The 14,386-nt window shown below is 39.3% G+C and overlaps 1 protein-coding gene across 1 annotated transcript in view; it reads right to left on the bottom strand.

Moving 5' to 3' along the window:
- The window catches only part of necab2 (N-terminal EF-hand calcium binding protein 2), a 122,681-nt gene that overhangs the window by 46,534 nt on the left and 61,761 nt on the right, over positions 1-14,386 (bottom strand). Inside the window, exons 6-7 of the mRNA XM_053318851.1 lie at positions 10,797-10,933; positions 10,152-10,276 (exon numbers count right to left, since the gene is read on the bottom strand). Coding sequence (XP_053174826.1) covers positions 10,152-10,276; positions 10,797-10,933 — 262 coding nt within the window. The remainder of the gene's footprint in view (positions 1-10,151; positions 10,277-10,796; positions 10,934-14,386) is intronic.

The raw sequence follows: 14,386 nt of genomic DNA, 5'->3' as shown, positions 1-14,386 counted from the left end.
GCAACTACAATGAAGTCTTTGTTTATACCCCCCATGCCTTGTGAAAATGTCTATCTTTCAAATGCCACATAGCAGTTTGGATCACGGACTTTCTGACAACCATGATGATGTCATCAGAGTATTGACGAAACTCCTCCAGAGCCAAACAAGACATTATAAAACTGTGTTCCCCTTATCTGGGCACAGCACAGGATCCACTTTGGACCGAGACTAGTATTCTCCTGCATGCTTTTCACTAATAACCCACTATGTACATCCTCAGTGGTGGATATAACATTGTAGCAGTGATTCAGACATGGCCTGAGCAAAGTCATAGATAGTTGTAGATAGATGATTTATCGTTCCACAATCTCACTTTTTCAGGTATCTCCAAATCATGAACTTTGTTAAAGAAACTGCACTACATTGGAAGGCAGTATTCATAAAAGCCCAACTGAACACAACTCTATAAATCAGATTTATGATGTTCCGCTGTTGGTGGCTGTATGCTCCTTGGATAATTTCAGATCAAAATGGGAAGATGACTTTGGTTAGAGGATTTCAGATGAAACCTGGAAATCGTCCATTGCAATGATCCACACATCCTCCATATGTGTCAGGCATAGTCTGATCCAATTTAAAATATTTCACAGGCTTCATCTGTCATGGAGTAGGCTTGCCTAACACTATAGCTGTGTAATCAAGACCCAGCAACTCATTTTCACTCTTTTTGGGCTCAAGTATCAGACCATTTTGGGGCAAAGTCTCATTTTATTGAAATGGATGTCTACCCCACCCTCACCCACCCCAAAACTATGCATAGATGTTGGGTTAAGGAGGTAATAGTTCATTTGAAGTTGGAAAAGCTAAAAAATATTCCATTCCCGGAATACTACAATAATGTGTGCACTATAAAAAAATATAACAGTTTTAACTGTTTATCATAAATTGATAGAATCGCTGTAGAATCTCTATTGTATTTCATTATTTTAATTTTAGCAGTTAAAAATTTGAATATTATTACATAATCATTATAGTAGTAGTAATTTCTTTTTCTTTTTTTACACTTTTGGTTTATTGGCCAGTGTCCCAGGTGGGTGGGATGGATGGGATGCAGATGTTGGTACAATGTACAATATCTAAATGTTTGAAAAAACACAATAAAAACATTAGAATATACACACTGGGCCCACTCATCCACTCCCACCCACTCAAAGACCATCTCCAATTGTAGATGTCCTGTCATGGTTAATGCATCATCCTGGTTCAGAACATTTGATATTTCATGCTGCTCGTACTATAATGACAAACAGTGGCTACTTCTAGGTCAGTATGACATAGGAAGGAAGGCCAGCTTAAGAATTCACATTACTAACAACAGGCAGAGTGCAATATATTATCTTACTTGCATTAATTACCAGCAACTGTGTTTCCCTCTTCTAATGACATCTGTCAGAGCAGACTGGAGAACATATGGCAATTACATTTTCTTCTCCATCACAGTCACATAACTGCAGGCAGAGCTGGGTGTGCACACACAAATGCATACAGTATAATACACATCTGTGCTTGGGTCAGTGACAAATACGGGTTGGCAAGATGAGTAATTCAAAATTATCTAAAAAATGTCTTAAAAGCAGCATCAGGTTTTTTAGAATGTACATTTTGTATTTTTGTTGATTTTATGTCATTTAAAATGACATTTGCACCATTTTTTTAAAACCAAAAGTCAGACTGAATGCTCCTCAAAATGTCAAATGGTGTAACCACAAAAGTTTTGTGTTGTAATAGTGGATTATATTATTCCACATTTTAGTTCACATTTATTTTCCTGTATAAAATCAGATCTTACAATACTGCTTACACCAGTTGGACATTGGGTTGCATCACATGGCATTAACAACACAGGAATTGTTATATAATATACTTAATAGTGAAAATATATGCACAAACAACCCCGCCCCCCCCCCCCACACACACACAGAGTTATACACATTTACAAGGAAAAAGATGTAAAAAGACCACACAGCAGCCCCCATGTTTTTGAAAATACGTTTTTCATCTTATCTCCATGACTCATACATGAAAACAGAAGATACAAAACAACAACAGAAACTAAATATCCGTGAGGGATCCTTAGTTATTATCCTGAAAGCTATCAGGGTAACATTAGCGGCTCTGTCCTGTGATCTTGGGCAAGTTTGTACTCCACTAACCCCAGCCGGTGATATACGAAATAATATTATATGCCTTTAACTCATTGGTTAGTCTTCATTGTAAAAGCCTTTTCTCTTTTTAAGTTTAAAATGAAAAAAAAAGTTCCTTATTAAACTTGTTATACCTGAACGAACAAGCTCTAAACAACAATATAAGGTCAATGCTGTTTCTTTATGTCCATGTCTTATAGATGGATGATCAAACGGTGAAGATGCTGAATAAAAGCTTTAGCCTCAGTCTTTTAGCACACCATAAACTGCATATATGCACAAAAGTCATTGGGGGGGGGGGGGGGGTGAAGCATAAAGAACAGTCACTTATGTCTCTATTTACATCCTTATTTTCCACCACTGAGCACACACACATTGTTCTATAAACCTACATATGGATGTACACACTGACTTTCCAGGGTGTGCTCGCCTGAGAAAACACTGAACAGTAAACAGCAGCTCATTTACAATTAAAAACTCTTCAGTGCAGTGACAGTTGCACTTAGGAGAGATGCACTGGCGCGTTGCACACACAACACAACACAACACAACACAGCACAACACAACACAACACCGCCTGCTCAACTTAAAGGTGGTGGTGGTGGATATTTTTAGCTTTTTTAACCCCCCCCCCCCACACACACACCCCCACCCCCACTCTTTCACTCTTTGTTTCTTACCCCACTCATCTCCCACTCACTGCTGTGTATTCTCCGCTCTTTTCTCTTTCCCTCCCCTCTCTGTTTATCTTTCAGGAGAAACTGCTCTGATCAATTTATATCAATTCATAAACACACACACGCACGCACGCACACACACACACACACACACACACACACACACACACACACACACACACACACACACACACACACACACACACACACACACACACACACGTCTGTATGCTATTATCACTTGAAAAGGGGAGATAGCAAAACTTTAGGCTGATTTCATATGTGTGCATGCAGCCATGACTGGAGGAGAACAATAAGAGGAGAATGAGGGAATGACTCAGGACAGCAGGAGTAATTCATACTTATAGGACGAGGCTGAATGCTGTGCAAGACAGAGCAGGACAGGAAGATGGGGGGGGGGGGGGTGTTTGAGAGTCATTAATCAATCGACTTGTCCTGACTCAATACAAAGCGCAGCTGACATCAAGGTCCTCAACTGTCAGAGCTGCTTTACAGCCTAAAGTAGAAAATAGAGAGTGGGGGAAGGAAAACTGAGAGAAGAGCGAGAGGTGGGAGTAAAAGAGCATGAAATTAAAGAGCAGTAAAGGCTGCTTTCCCATCTTTGTCTTGTTTTCGAATCGGGATGAATCAAAGCAAAAATGAGCAGCAAATTTTGTTTTCTTTTTCCGACTGAAGATTGAGTGAGTGACTTTCATGTTACCGGTGGGTAAACAGTGACTACATTTGGGGAAATCTCAGTGGATTTGATGGTAGGTAATTTTGGAAAATGAAAGAGCTTTTTACAGCTTTCCTATAATCACAACATCATCAGAATTTCTGCTTGCTGTGATATTAGTGGAAACATTTCAATTTCAATTTTATAAGCAGCATATGAGCAAAAAATAGTTTATAACTCACTATAATAGAGTTGTAAGAATAGTAAGGGTTAGGGTTATGTTTTATGTATTTGCCGACAATTATAACTCCTCCTTTAAAGCATACATACCTTATGTATATACAGATAGTGAATGATTGATAATATCATGCAGAACATTTGCAGTCACATACACTCACAGGCCTCTCCATTAGATACAACCTGTCCAATACAACAGCTCTGCTATAAATTCTACATTTATGTAGTTTATACATTTTCAGTTTTCTTCAATTTCATATAGTTTGACCACGACTATAAACTAAAGCTTACAGAGCAATTAGCCTAGAGCAGTCTGACCTAATGAAAAAAAAAGACATTTTTATCTTTTATCTAGATATAAACCAGACTGCAGCAGTTTGGTTCAATATTACTTAAGTTCTTCATCAGAGCATGGAGACAGCACAATGACTGGAAACACAGCCAATTCCCAAACCAGCTGGGAAATGCTGCAATCAAGCAGTGCTTTCTCCGTCAGCAACAGCTACTGTCGAGCCACTCTGATGGTGTATAGCTGTTAATGTGATGAAATCAAACCGGATGATGCCAAGAGCCAAAATCAGAAACCAAAGCTGTTTTTCATGTGCTTTTTTCATACTGCACAGTGACATTTTAGTGCTCCTTTAAGTTGATTTTAAACTCGACCACCTCCTGTGCTTTGCCATATGTCACGAGCTTGCTGGGTGCCATTGTGCCTGAGAGTAAGGCATAGAACTTCACCAGGACCCTGCGGTGTTGCAGATAAACTTGGCTACTCTGAGGCTTTGGTGTGTCCTTCAAGAGTTTAGCAGGAGGTAGCAAGATTGAGTGCAAACCAAAAACCAGCATTACTTATTTTCAGGCCTGTGTCTGCAGTATCAAGCTCAGTGGCCTTTTCTGACATGCTGTAAGCTCAAATATATCCAGCTATATGCTCCACTGACAGGTGACAGATGTTTACACTCCGAAGGGGGGAGAACTGAAAATCCTGTAACTTTGAGCTGTCATCTTTGTTGTCAGTCGACATGAATCGATATCCCTTTTATGCAAGCACCAGAACTCAGGAGACTTTTTCAGTCGCTTGAGATCAGACCAATTCATATCGTCACACAGAATCTTCTGAATTACCCTGTCAGGACAAGAAAGTTAGTGTGGTGCAAACAAACAGTAATAATTACATTATTTGTGCCGTGTACGCAGCAAAAAGTGTGTGCAGCAAGTGTTTAGAATAGAATTTACATAACTAACAACAATTTCCTTCTAATGAAATCATGTCTGGCAACACTCGGCACAAACAGTGCGCTGTCCTTAATTAAAGAAGGTTAGAGGGATGTTTGTTGAGGTAGATGAATAATCTGTATACACTATTTATAGAAATCCATTATTAGAAGACTCATCCTCAGTGTCATGAACTGTTTTGGTTAAACTAGTCTGTATGTTTGTTTTTTTTAAAACTTTTTAAGGGCCGCAGAATTATATATAATATGCACTTTAAACTAGGCTGTGGAAATCCACTTTAAATGAGAGCAATCTAAAAAAAAAAAATAAGGAAAAAATAGGGAGAAAATGAGATGAAATATACCAAAGTGCAAGAGGTTTTTGCTTTCAGTGGAGACTCTTCATTAATTAGGATGTTCCACTGGTTAACCAAAGAGCTTTCTAATCATAAAACAGCTTTACTTTTTATGCAGGGTGAAGGCAAGAGCTGTTATTTATCTTATATGATGTTAAGACCACAGAGATAGTGGAGTAGATATTTTATTTTCATTTTTCCTGCAGTAGTTTGATTTGTGTTCATGTGTGATTGGTATTTTGAGGAGGATCTGAATACAGAATATCATGTGTTTGGGCTGACTGTGTTATATACAGTATTCACTGCACTGGAGGCTACTTTATTACCCAGAAGCACTTTGGTTTTGTTTTATTAGATCTTTACGTCACTGTCAGCGGTCTGGGTCATCTCATGCTCCACATCTCTAATAACACATGTGTCAGGGTCATGGGTCACATATCTTAGAGTGAGTCATTTCAAGGAAATACTGAACCTAAGAGAAAATATCTCTCCTTTTATTCTTGCCAGAGGAAAGACTGATCAATAATTTAACAGAAAAAACTCTGAGCGCAGAGATACCAAAAGAGGCCTCTAATCCTTGTGTTATAATCTTGTAAGTGAAATATTGTCCAGTACATCCTGGTGGACACACAGGCCAAGATGTGTAACATGCACCTGTAACACTGAGGTTTAAAATAAACGAGGCACGTCTTTACTGTCATGCTCAACTGAGTGCAGAGGCAACAACATCAGGCACAAAAGGATTTTCCACTAATAACTGCTCATATATAACATTGTCATCCATTTATAGGTTTTGACCACATACATATTGTACCCTAAGTGGAGCTATCAAGTACATTTTCAAGCATAAAACAATATTAAAGCCTACACAAATTCAGTGATATTCTCTATTCCCTTTGTTTATATCCTTCTCTCTATTCTTTCTGTGAATTCCCATCAACGCGGGCAGGCAGTAGTATATCAGCGTGGTTAAATATGTCATGCAAAAATGAAAGACCTCTCTTATCTTTTGTCATAGCACATTGTGTATCATGTATGAAGTTGCGTGTTTAGAAGTGCAGCATAAAGAGTAAACTGATCTTTGGCAGCTTGCTGTCAGAATCACAAAGCTGTTTGAGAATAACAAGTCATCACTGTCATGTCCCATCATCCCGTCAAATGTCAGATTCTCCACATTTCTCTGTGTGACATCCCAATGAAACACAAAGATTTATAGAAACTAACACTCGTCTCACTTAACTGCACCGGAGAGGCCATAAATAGCAACATCCTGTCATGTAAACTGACTTATATGAACTTAATTTGTGCTAAATGGGTCAATTCCCACACAGTAAACCATGGGATTTATGACATGTGAGTTGTATAAGTGAGCTCTGTAGATGACCATGACATCACTCATCAAATGGCTGAATAGTTAATAGGAAATGTTGTGTTTCCCTTTAGCAAAGAGTCAGTGTTGCGTGAAGGTAAGGCCGCATGTCGAACACTTTGTTTATTAAGACGCAGAAGATCAATCTCTGCTCTACTGATCAGTCACTCAATCAATAATGGCTTTGACAACCAACTCTATTGCTTGTGCCTTGACTCCACAGAAGTCAGTCAGTCTTGCTCGGGTTTTCTATGAAGGGAAACTTTGAAACCTGTGAAATCCATGTGAAAACATAGTAGAAAATATACTTAACTGCTTCAAAGCACAAAACAATAAGAGTGTGTTGTTTTCCACTACAAATGAACAGAAATTGTAATGTTTCTATTATTCTAATTTAATGTTTCTATTCACATGATGGGTATCAAATGATATACTCAGTTGGTATCAGTGTCACTTTAAGGGGACTTGGATTGGTACTGGTATTGTTATTTTTTAAACAATACCCAGCCATACTTTTGCTATGAGGATTATATTGCATTTAGTAATCCATGACTTCACTGGTGTGCTGATGAGTGCTTTGATATCTTTACAATACATTTATAATTTATGAGTTCAGATACTGTAAGGCATTGTTTTTACAGTTTTATATTTATGTTGTGAGATCAAGGTAAAATTGTGAATGACTGATTCACAATTAACTAGTCAGATTGTTCACTGGTCACTTTGAACAGATATTGTAATAATAATTTGATTCCTTAATGATTATAAAAAACTGTACAACCATTAAAGACCGTGTAAAGTGAATTCAGACATTTTCTTCTATACACATTCAATAGGTCATAAATGTATTTCTAAGAAAGGTGTAAAAAGCATTTCAACCATTTAGATTTGAATTGTGGAGCTAGGCTTCACACACTGTGTTTCAAGATTTCTGTTCACTGAGCGAGTCGTAACGTGGCGGTGATTAGCATAAACCCGGCCCCTGCTGCTGTAGAGGTAAATAAATTCACTACTACTACACTACTACTACTACAGTCTACAGTTAGCCAGTTAGCTAAGTTAGCTAGCTGCCGAGTTAGCTGCCGAGCTAGCCGCAGGGCTGACTTAGCAGCAGAAAGCTCTCAGACATAGCGTCCATGTTTCTGGTAGAGGTGGTGACTTTGATTGACAGGTGACACTTGGTAGGGGGCGGGGTTTCAGCACACTCGGCGGTACTCCCACAGCGCTTGGGAGCAGAGAAAGAGGCTGATTTTTACACAACTTTGAAGCCTAATTTCATATATTTAGCAATTTTTTTAATCATTCAAATTTGGCAACACACTTTTCTGTGGTATGTCAAACTCAGAACACATATTTATTCTTACTTTATACAGACTTTAAATAAAGATGTTATGATGTGTGTACCACTATTTTTATTCTACTTCTACAAGGTGAAAAAGTGTTTTTATTAGTTTTACTAAATACTAAAATATGAATTACATTTTTATTTACATCTCACACAGTGAAGAACTAGATCTACAGACTGGATATATTTCACACATATCTTTACTGTATTTAATAATCTTGGCCTTGTAGTGAAGAGGAGAGGATAGAATCTGACTTTACAGAAGTGTCAGTATTAAGTATTATCTAAAGCAGTCAAAGCAGCTCATACTGATTATTGCTGAAGCTTTTAACCTTTTAATGGATCAATGCAGTTGAGATGGCATAATAATGACATAAAGCTAATTGTTAGAACTGCATGAATGCCCGACCCAAAGCAAAGACTAAGCAGTGATGACTAATGAGAAAAGGTCTCTATTCAAACCGCTGATGTTGGGAGATATATGAAGATGTGTTATCAGCTGCATTATCAACAACACTCCAACTTACTCCACATAAATAAATAAATACATAAATAAAGGTGGCAAAATGCTGACTATGATGGATTATCTTTCTCATTTAGAGTTTCGTGTCACTGCATGTTGATTTCTTTCTCAAATAAATGGAAACTAAAGGCTGCCTAAGTAAGAAAATCCATCTAAATGTTTATAGTGTTAGGAAAGTAGACACAATTTGATGACACAAATGATGCTACAAATCCACTTGTGGTTGATTAATTAGGGAAAACAATAAAACATGAATGATATGATTAAGATTCCTGATTTCCTTTCACTCTCATTTGTTCAGTTTAATGATAAAGCATCAGGCAGCACCATGTGTAGTTTAAAAGTGCTGCACTCCTGTGAACACACACAGCCTGAATGGTTCATTATTTGGGCTCCTACAGTGCTCTTTATTGTAACATCTGCTGGCCACTGATGCATAATTAAGTCATTTACAATATACAGGATTCAGAGGAGAAATGACACACTGGCCCTGAAACAACAACGCTGAACAGCTTCAACTAACACCTGTCAATAATGCAATCTGAGGAGTGATTGATTACTTGGGGAGTGATTGATTACTCTTTCCTCTACCCTTCGAGGCTTTTCTCTCTCTCTCTCTCTTTCTCGAGCCTCGATTCAACTGTACTTTAATGTTGGGCTCTTCTTCTGTGAAGTTTGTGCTGCGATAAAGCGATACCATATCTCAACAACCTTTGAAGTGTCATTTCTTCAGCGAGCAATTTGTTCAAGTGGGTGCAAAGTGTCAAGGCAAAGCGTGCGCTGCAGTGTTAAGTGCCGGCTGGTAGAGTAAGAGAGGAAGAGAGAGGAAGACTGTGACAGAGCAGGATGGAGAACTATTGGGAGTGAGAGAGAGAGAGAGAGAGAGAGAGAGAGAGAGGGAGAGAGAGAGAGAGAGAATAAATAATGAGGGCCCTGCATGTCCTCAAAGAGAATATAGAGCCTCAATTTGTGTCTGCTTTAGCTACTGTAACACACACACACACACACACACACACACACACACTCCATCGAACAGCACTACACAGCAGATTTGTTCATCGAACTCAGAAACACACGCAAAGGTTCGATTTTCACACTTGAAATCGATCTTCATCATCCAACTAACACCCTTTGCTTGACCAGCCTTCCCTCAATTGCTTGTCCTTTCATTTCATGTCCTTCTGTCACCATTCTTCCTCCCCTTTCACTTCTCTATGCCCTCATTTTTCCATCCATTTATCTGTGCTGCCTCGTCCGCTGTAGGAAGGCTACATCAGACTTATGCAGGTGGCTGATTGAGGTGTTTTGCAGCACAGAATAAATCACATTGGGATGATTGTGTGTGTGTGTGTGTGTGTGTGTGTATGATAAACTGTTAAGTGGCAGTCAGAGCTTGATTTCTGCTAACCCAGAGCGATGTTCTCTCTCTAAATGTTGCAGATATGAAACTAATCACACAAGCACATGACAGATAGAACCCAAAGCCATGAATTCAGAATAGATGCTGTGGTGTGTGTGTGTGTGTGTATGTATGTGTGTGTGTGTGTGTGTGTGTGTCTTTTTGTCACCTGAGGCAGTGTTGATGGTCCTGACAGCCTCCCTAGCGCTGACTCTGTTGTTAGGGGGGTAGTCGGGGACGGTGCTGTCAGGGCGCCTCTCCGGCACCCGTGGACTCACCTTGGCAGGTGCATGACTGAAGAAGCAGAGATAGGACGAAGAAAAGACGTTGTGTTATGACACTAGGGCGAAGAAATTGAGAAAAACAGAATTAGATGAAGAGAAAGGAGGTGTGGAGAGGTGAGGGAAAGAGAAAGAAAAATAAAGAGACATTGGATAGAGAATTGGTGGAATGAAGGATCCACAGGGGATATGATGGAAATGGGAGAAAGGAGATGAGAACCTGTTTGTGTGTGTGTGCGTGTGTGTGTGTGTGTGTGTGTGTGTGTGTGTGTGCGTGAGCGACAGACATTTTAACCAGAGAGGATTTGTGCTTGAAACATTGCCTGGTTTCCATTACGACCGCTGACAATCTGAGTTTTACACATAATGCCATGATACATGTGCACGGTCATGATCTCTCACACACACGCACACACACACACACGCACACACACACACACACACACACGCACACACGCACACACGCACACACGCACATATTTTTCCAATTTCACAGATAACAGGCTGGCTCAGCGATACCCCCATTTGCTCACCCTGATTGGCTGTGCTGTTCGTCAATTGCGTCCACGGCACTCTCCACAGAGCTCAAGAGGGACTGGATCTGATTGGCTGATTCCTTTAGCAGGAAACGGGTCACAAACTGCTCCACGTTGGTTCCTCTCTCATAAACCTGGGGGTGGAGGACAGAGAAATACGTTGTCATTTACAAAAGCTAATTTGCATGTGAAAAAAGTCTCTGTAGTATATGGATGGAAGTTTCTTTTCCTTTATCACATCTTTCACTCCTCTGAAAAGTTTTTCCAGCACAAATCTTTCTGAATTCCTTCCTTGCATCCATTTGATGGTGTAAGGGCTTCTCAAGGTGGACAGGCAGTGTGCAGGGAGGTAAAAGAGCAAGTAAAAATAGACATTCCCCTCTCTCTGCAGCCATCCTCCACCCCTTCTCCACCATCTCTTTACAAACTTCTTCCATCCATCCCTCTCCTCCTACTCTATCTCAGATTCACCCAGAGTTAGTTCCAGGCCACAGACGTAAACCCTAAAAACCTTTTAGTCTGAGCTTCAAGCTCATCCCGTGGGTGGATGAAAGTGCTGTCTAGTGGTTTTACTGTACTGTACTGTATGTTGTCTCTGTTCAGATTCAGCAGGAAAAGCACAAGGACGGCCTGAAATGTCATCCGCCTTCTCTTCAACAGCGAGATGACAAAAAAAGCCTGAGAGTCTTTGTCAGTTGTCAGCAGCAGTCATGACTCTTCTACAGTCAGGGGTGGAGCTAGAGGGGGGCTTCTGAGGCTGCCCCGAATACTTTCTCTGTGTTAAAAAAAAGAAAGGCACTTTTTTTGAACTACTTCATTGAAATCATATTTAAGTAAAAGAAAAAAATTACTGTCTTTGAAAAATACACAAAAAAGTACAATAGAATAAAATAGCTACTCAATTACAGTAACATGGGTACTTGTTATTCATTATTGCACCTCTGATTATTCTTATTTATTTATTTCTATGTGCATTCTTTTTGGAGGATTTTTAATAAGGACAAAAATAAATCACTACCACTGATAATGTTTGCAGTGGTCATAGAATGCAGTAACATTGGAGCACCTTGGTAGCTCTCTGCCACCTACTAGCTAAAATAAAAGCCTAAAATAAATATTTAAAAAAAAAGACTGTACATGTGAACTATCCAAAAAAAACTGGCCCTGGCTCCGGGTGCTCTTGGCTAAGCCCTAGATTGTGTCAACCCCTGTCTATAATGCTGCATCACATGGACAACTGAAGCATTGTAGCTCATACAATGCTCAGCTGATAGCTTATTGATCCAAAGGTAATCAATCATTTTAAAATGTCAGCACTGCTACAATTAAACAATACATCAATTTAATGAAGACATTTACATTTTTACATCACTTTAATAGTTTATGTCCGCCTATCGCAAGACAATAGAGCAGCAACTTTCACCTGCCGCTCACATGCGTTTTAACGGCTAAACAACTGTCAGAAAAACACACGAAAAACGTCACTACCGATGCCGGGCCATAATTGATGACACATGTACTCCAGAGAACGGAGTCAGTCGGTCATGTCAGCTTTTTACCGTCACAAGTCACAGTGCAGTGATTCAGGGAGACAATTAAGGTTCCTGTGCAGTCAGCCATTCTCTCCCGCTCTCTAATCAAAGACAAATGCTCCCGCGAGACGCACAATCACGCAGGCAGTATTGACTTCCATTATCACAGCTGATGCTTTTTACACACGTGCACACACATGACCGCACATGAGCGCTCAAACATACCAACACGCAGACTAAAGTCCTCTCAGCTATTGCAGTTTTCAAGTGCATTGACTCAGAGCGTAACACACACAACTATGTGTACACCAAACAAACTGAAATGACTATGATTACAGAATTTAAGACTTTTGATCCCATTTTCTATTTGCCATATTACCAAAAAGGCACTGCTGACTTACTGATGACTACCCTGCTGAGCTTCAATTACCAAATTGGGATACATATCAGAATAAACAGCAATGATAAAGATGAATTTTGTCCGTTTATGGAGGAGATTATGATTGCATTACGAGTCCATTATGAGGATTTAGTCATTAAATTCGGAAATGCTGACAGATCCTTGATACAGAATCCCATTTATATTGAGTCTTTAATCTAATGAGTTAGAAAAACATGTATTAGAAACAACGCAGTGAAGCAAATATGTTAAGATGAGAATTTCCCTTAGGTGCCGCACTAAATTTATTCAAATTGTATTTCATAAACTAATAGACATAGAAAATTTGATTAGTGACATGATGGATGATGAAGGCCAGATCTTCTGAAGAGGGTGAATCAGATATGAAACATCTTGGATAAACTGTATGTTTTTTGGTCAGAGCAAAGCACTTTGCAGTGTTATCCTACTACACATATACTGTAGAAAACACACACTGATATATATTTGGTGAGTCAGGTTTGTATTGGGTCAATAGTGTACATGTTTGCCATTCTTTGAAACGTACTTGATTGTCTTTCTCTACAAATCATTTTTTCCTTTTGATTAATGGCTGGATCAACACTCTTCCAAGTTTTTCATGGTGCAGGGGTGAATGTTACTGCCCTATTTGGACTGCATGCTCAAAGCAGTCTGCGTGCCTGTGTGTATACGTGTGTGTGTGTGTTGACAAACTGTCTGCGTACGTGGGTGTGCAACCCTATCACCAGACAAGAACATCAATATTGGACGATTTTGCAAAACCCTGGATAACGTTCAAGTTATTTCTTTTTCTTTTTTTTTTTAAATTCTCACTTTCTACAATATCTTTGGATGGCAACTATGTTGTGGTAATGATTAGGAAAAGATCTTAGCTGTACCAAATAAACTATATTGAAGCTACAGTATGAGTACACTTACACACTTGGCTAAGCTTAGAGAAAGTTTATGATTACAGCTGGAAAGTCAAATGGAAATTGAAGAATTGTGACAGGACATGAAAATAAGACAAATTACACACATCCACTGTAAATCATGAGGAACAGATTCATCCAATGTGGGTTCAATAATATGGGGATACCAGTCTGGAGTGTGTGACAGAGGTGCATCCTGTGTCACATCCAACAAAAAAATGTTTTTTTAATTTGTGTATATCGATGCTGCGTCACCTTAGTGTGCCCTTCCATATGTATTACTCTATAGAGGTGTGTGTTTGAGTATGGGTTTACACCTGCGACTGCTTTGATAAACACCACAGCCCCTCACCTCCTCCACTGAGTTTGATCTCATTTTCACCTGGTTTAAAAAAATAAAAGCATGTGTGTGCTTGAAAATAAGTGCTTGTGCATGTCAGTGTGAACTTTAATGATCCTTAATAAGAAATAGTGCCACTCTAGTTATTCTTGTGTGAATAACACAATTTGCTTTCAGCTCTGTGAGGATGCACTTAGGCACAGCAGTGTTTGGAGCTAAGTACTAATGACAGCGCTGTGACATACACACAGTGAAATGCTAACATGCTCAAGATCAGCAGGTGTGATGTTACCTATGATTATTCTAAAGAAATATTAATATTCACTCCTAGTGAAATGATAGTGGACAAGCCTGGAAGCTGTGACAAGCTCTTTTGTAGATGC

The sequence above is a fragment of the Scomber japonicus genome, chromosome 5, assembly GCF_027409825.1.
Source record: "Scomber japonicus isolate fScoJap1 chromosome 5, fScoJap1.pri, whole genome shotgun sequence".
Lineage (NCBI taxonomy): Eukaryota > Metazoa > Chordata > Actinopteri > Scombriformes > Scombridae > Scomber > Scomber japonicus.
The sequence above is the reverse complement of the archived record's forward strand: the minus strand, read 5'-3'. Positions and strand labels throughout refer to the sequence as shown.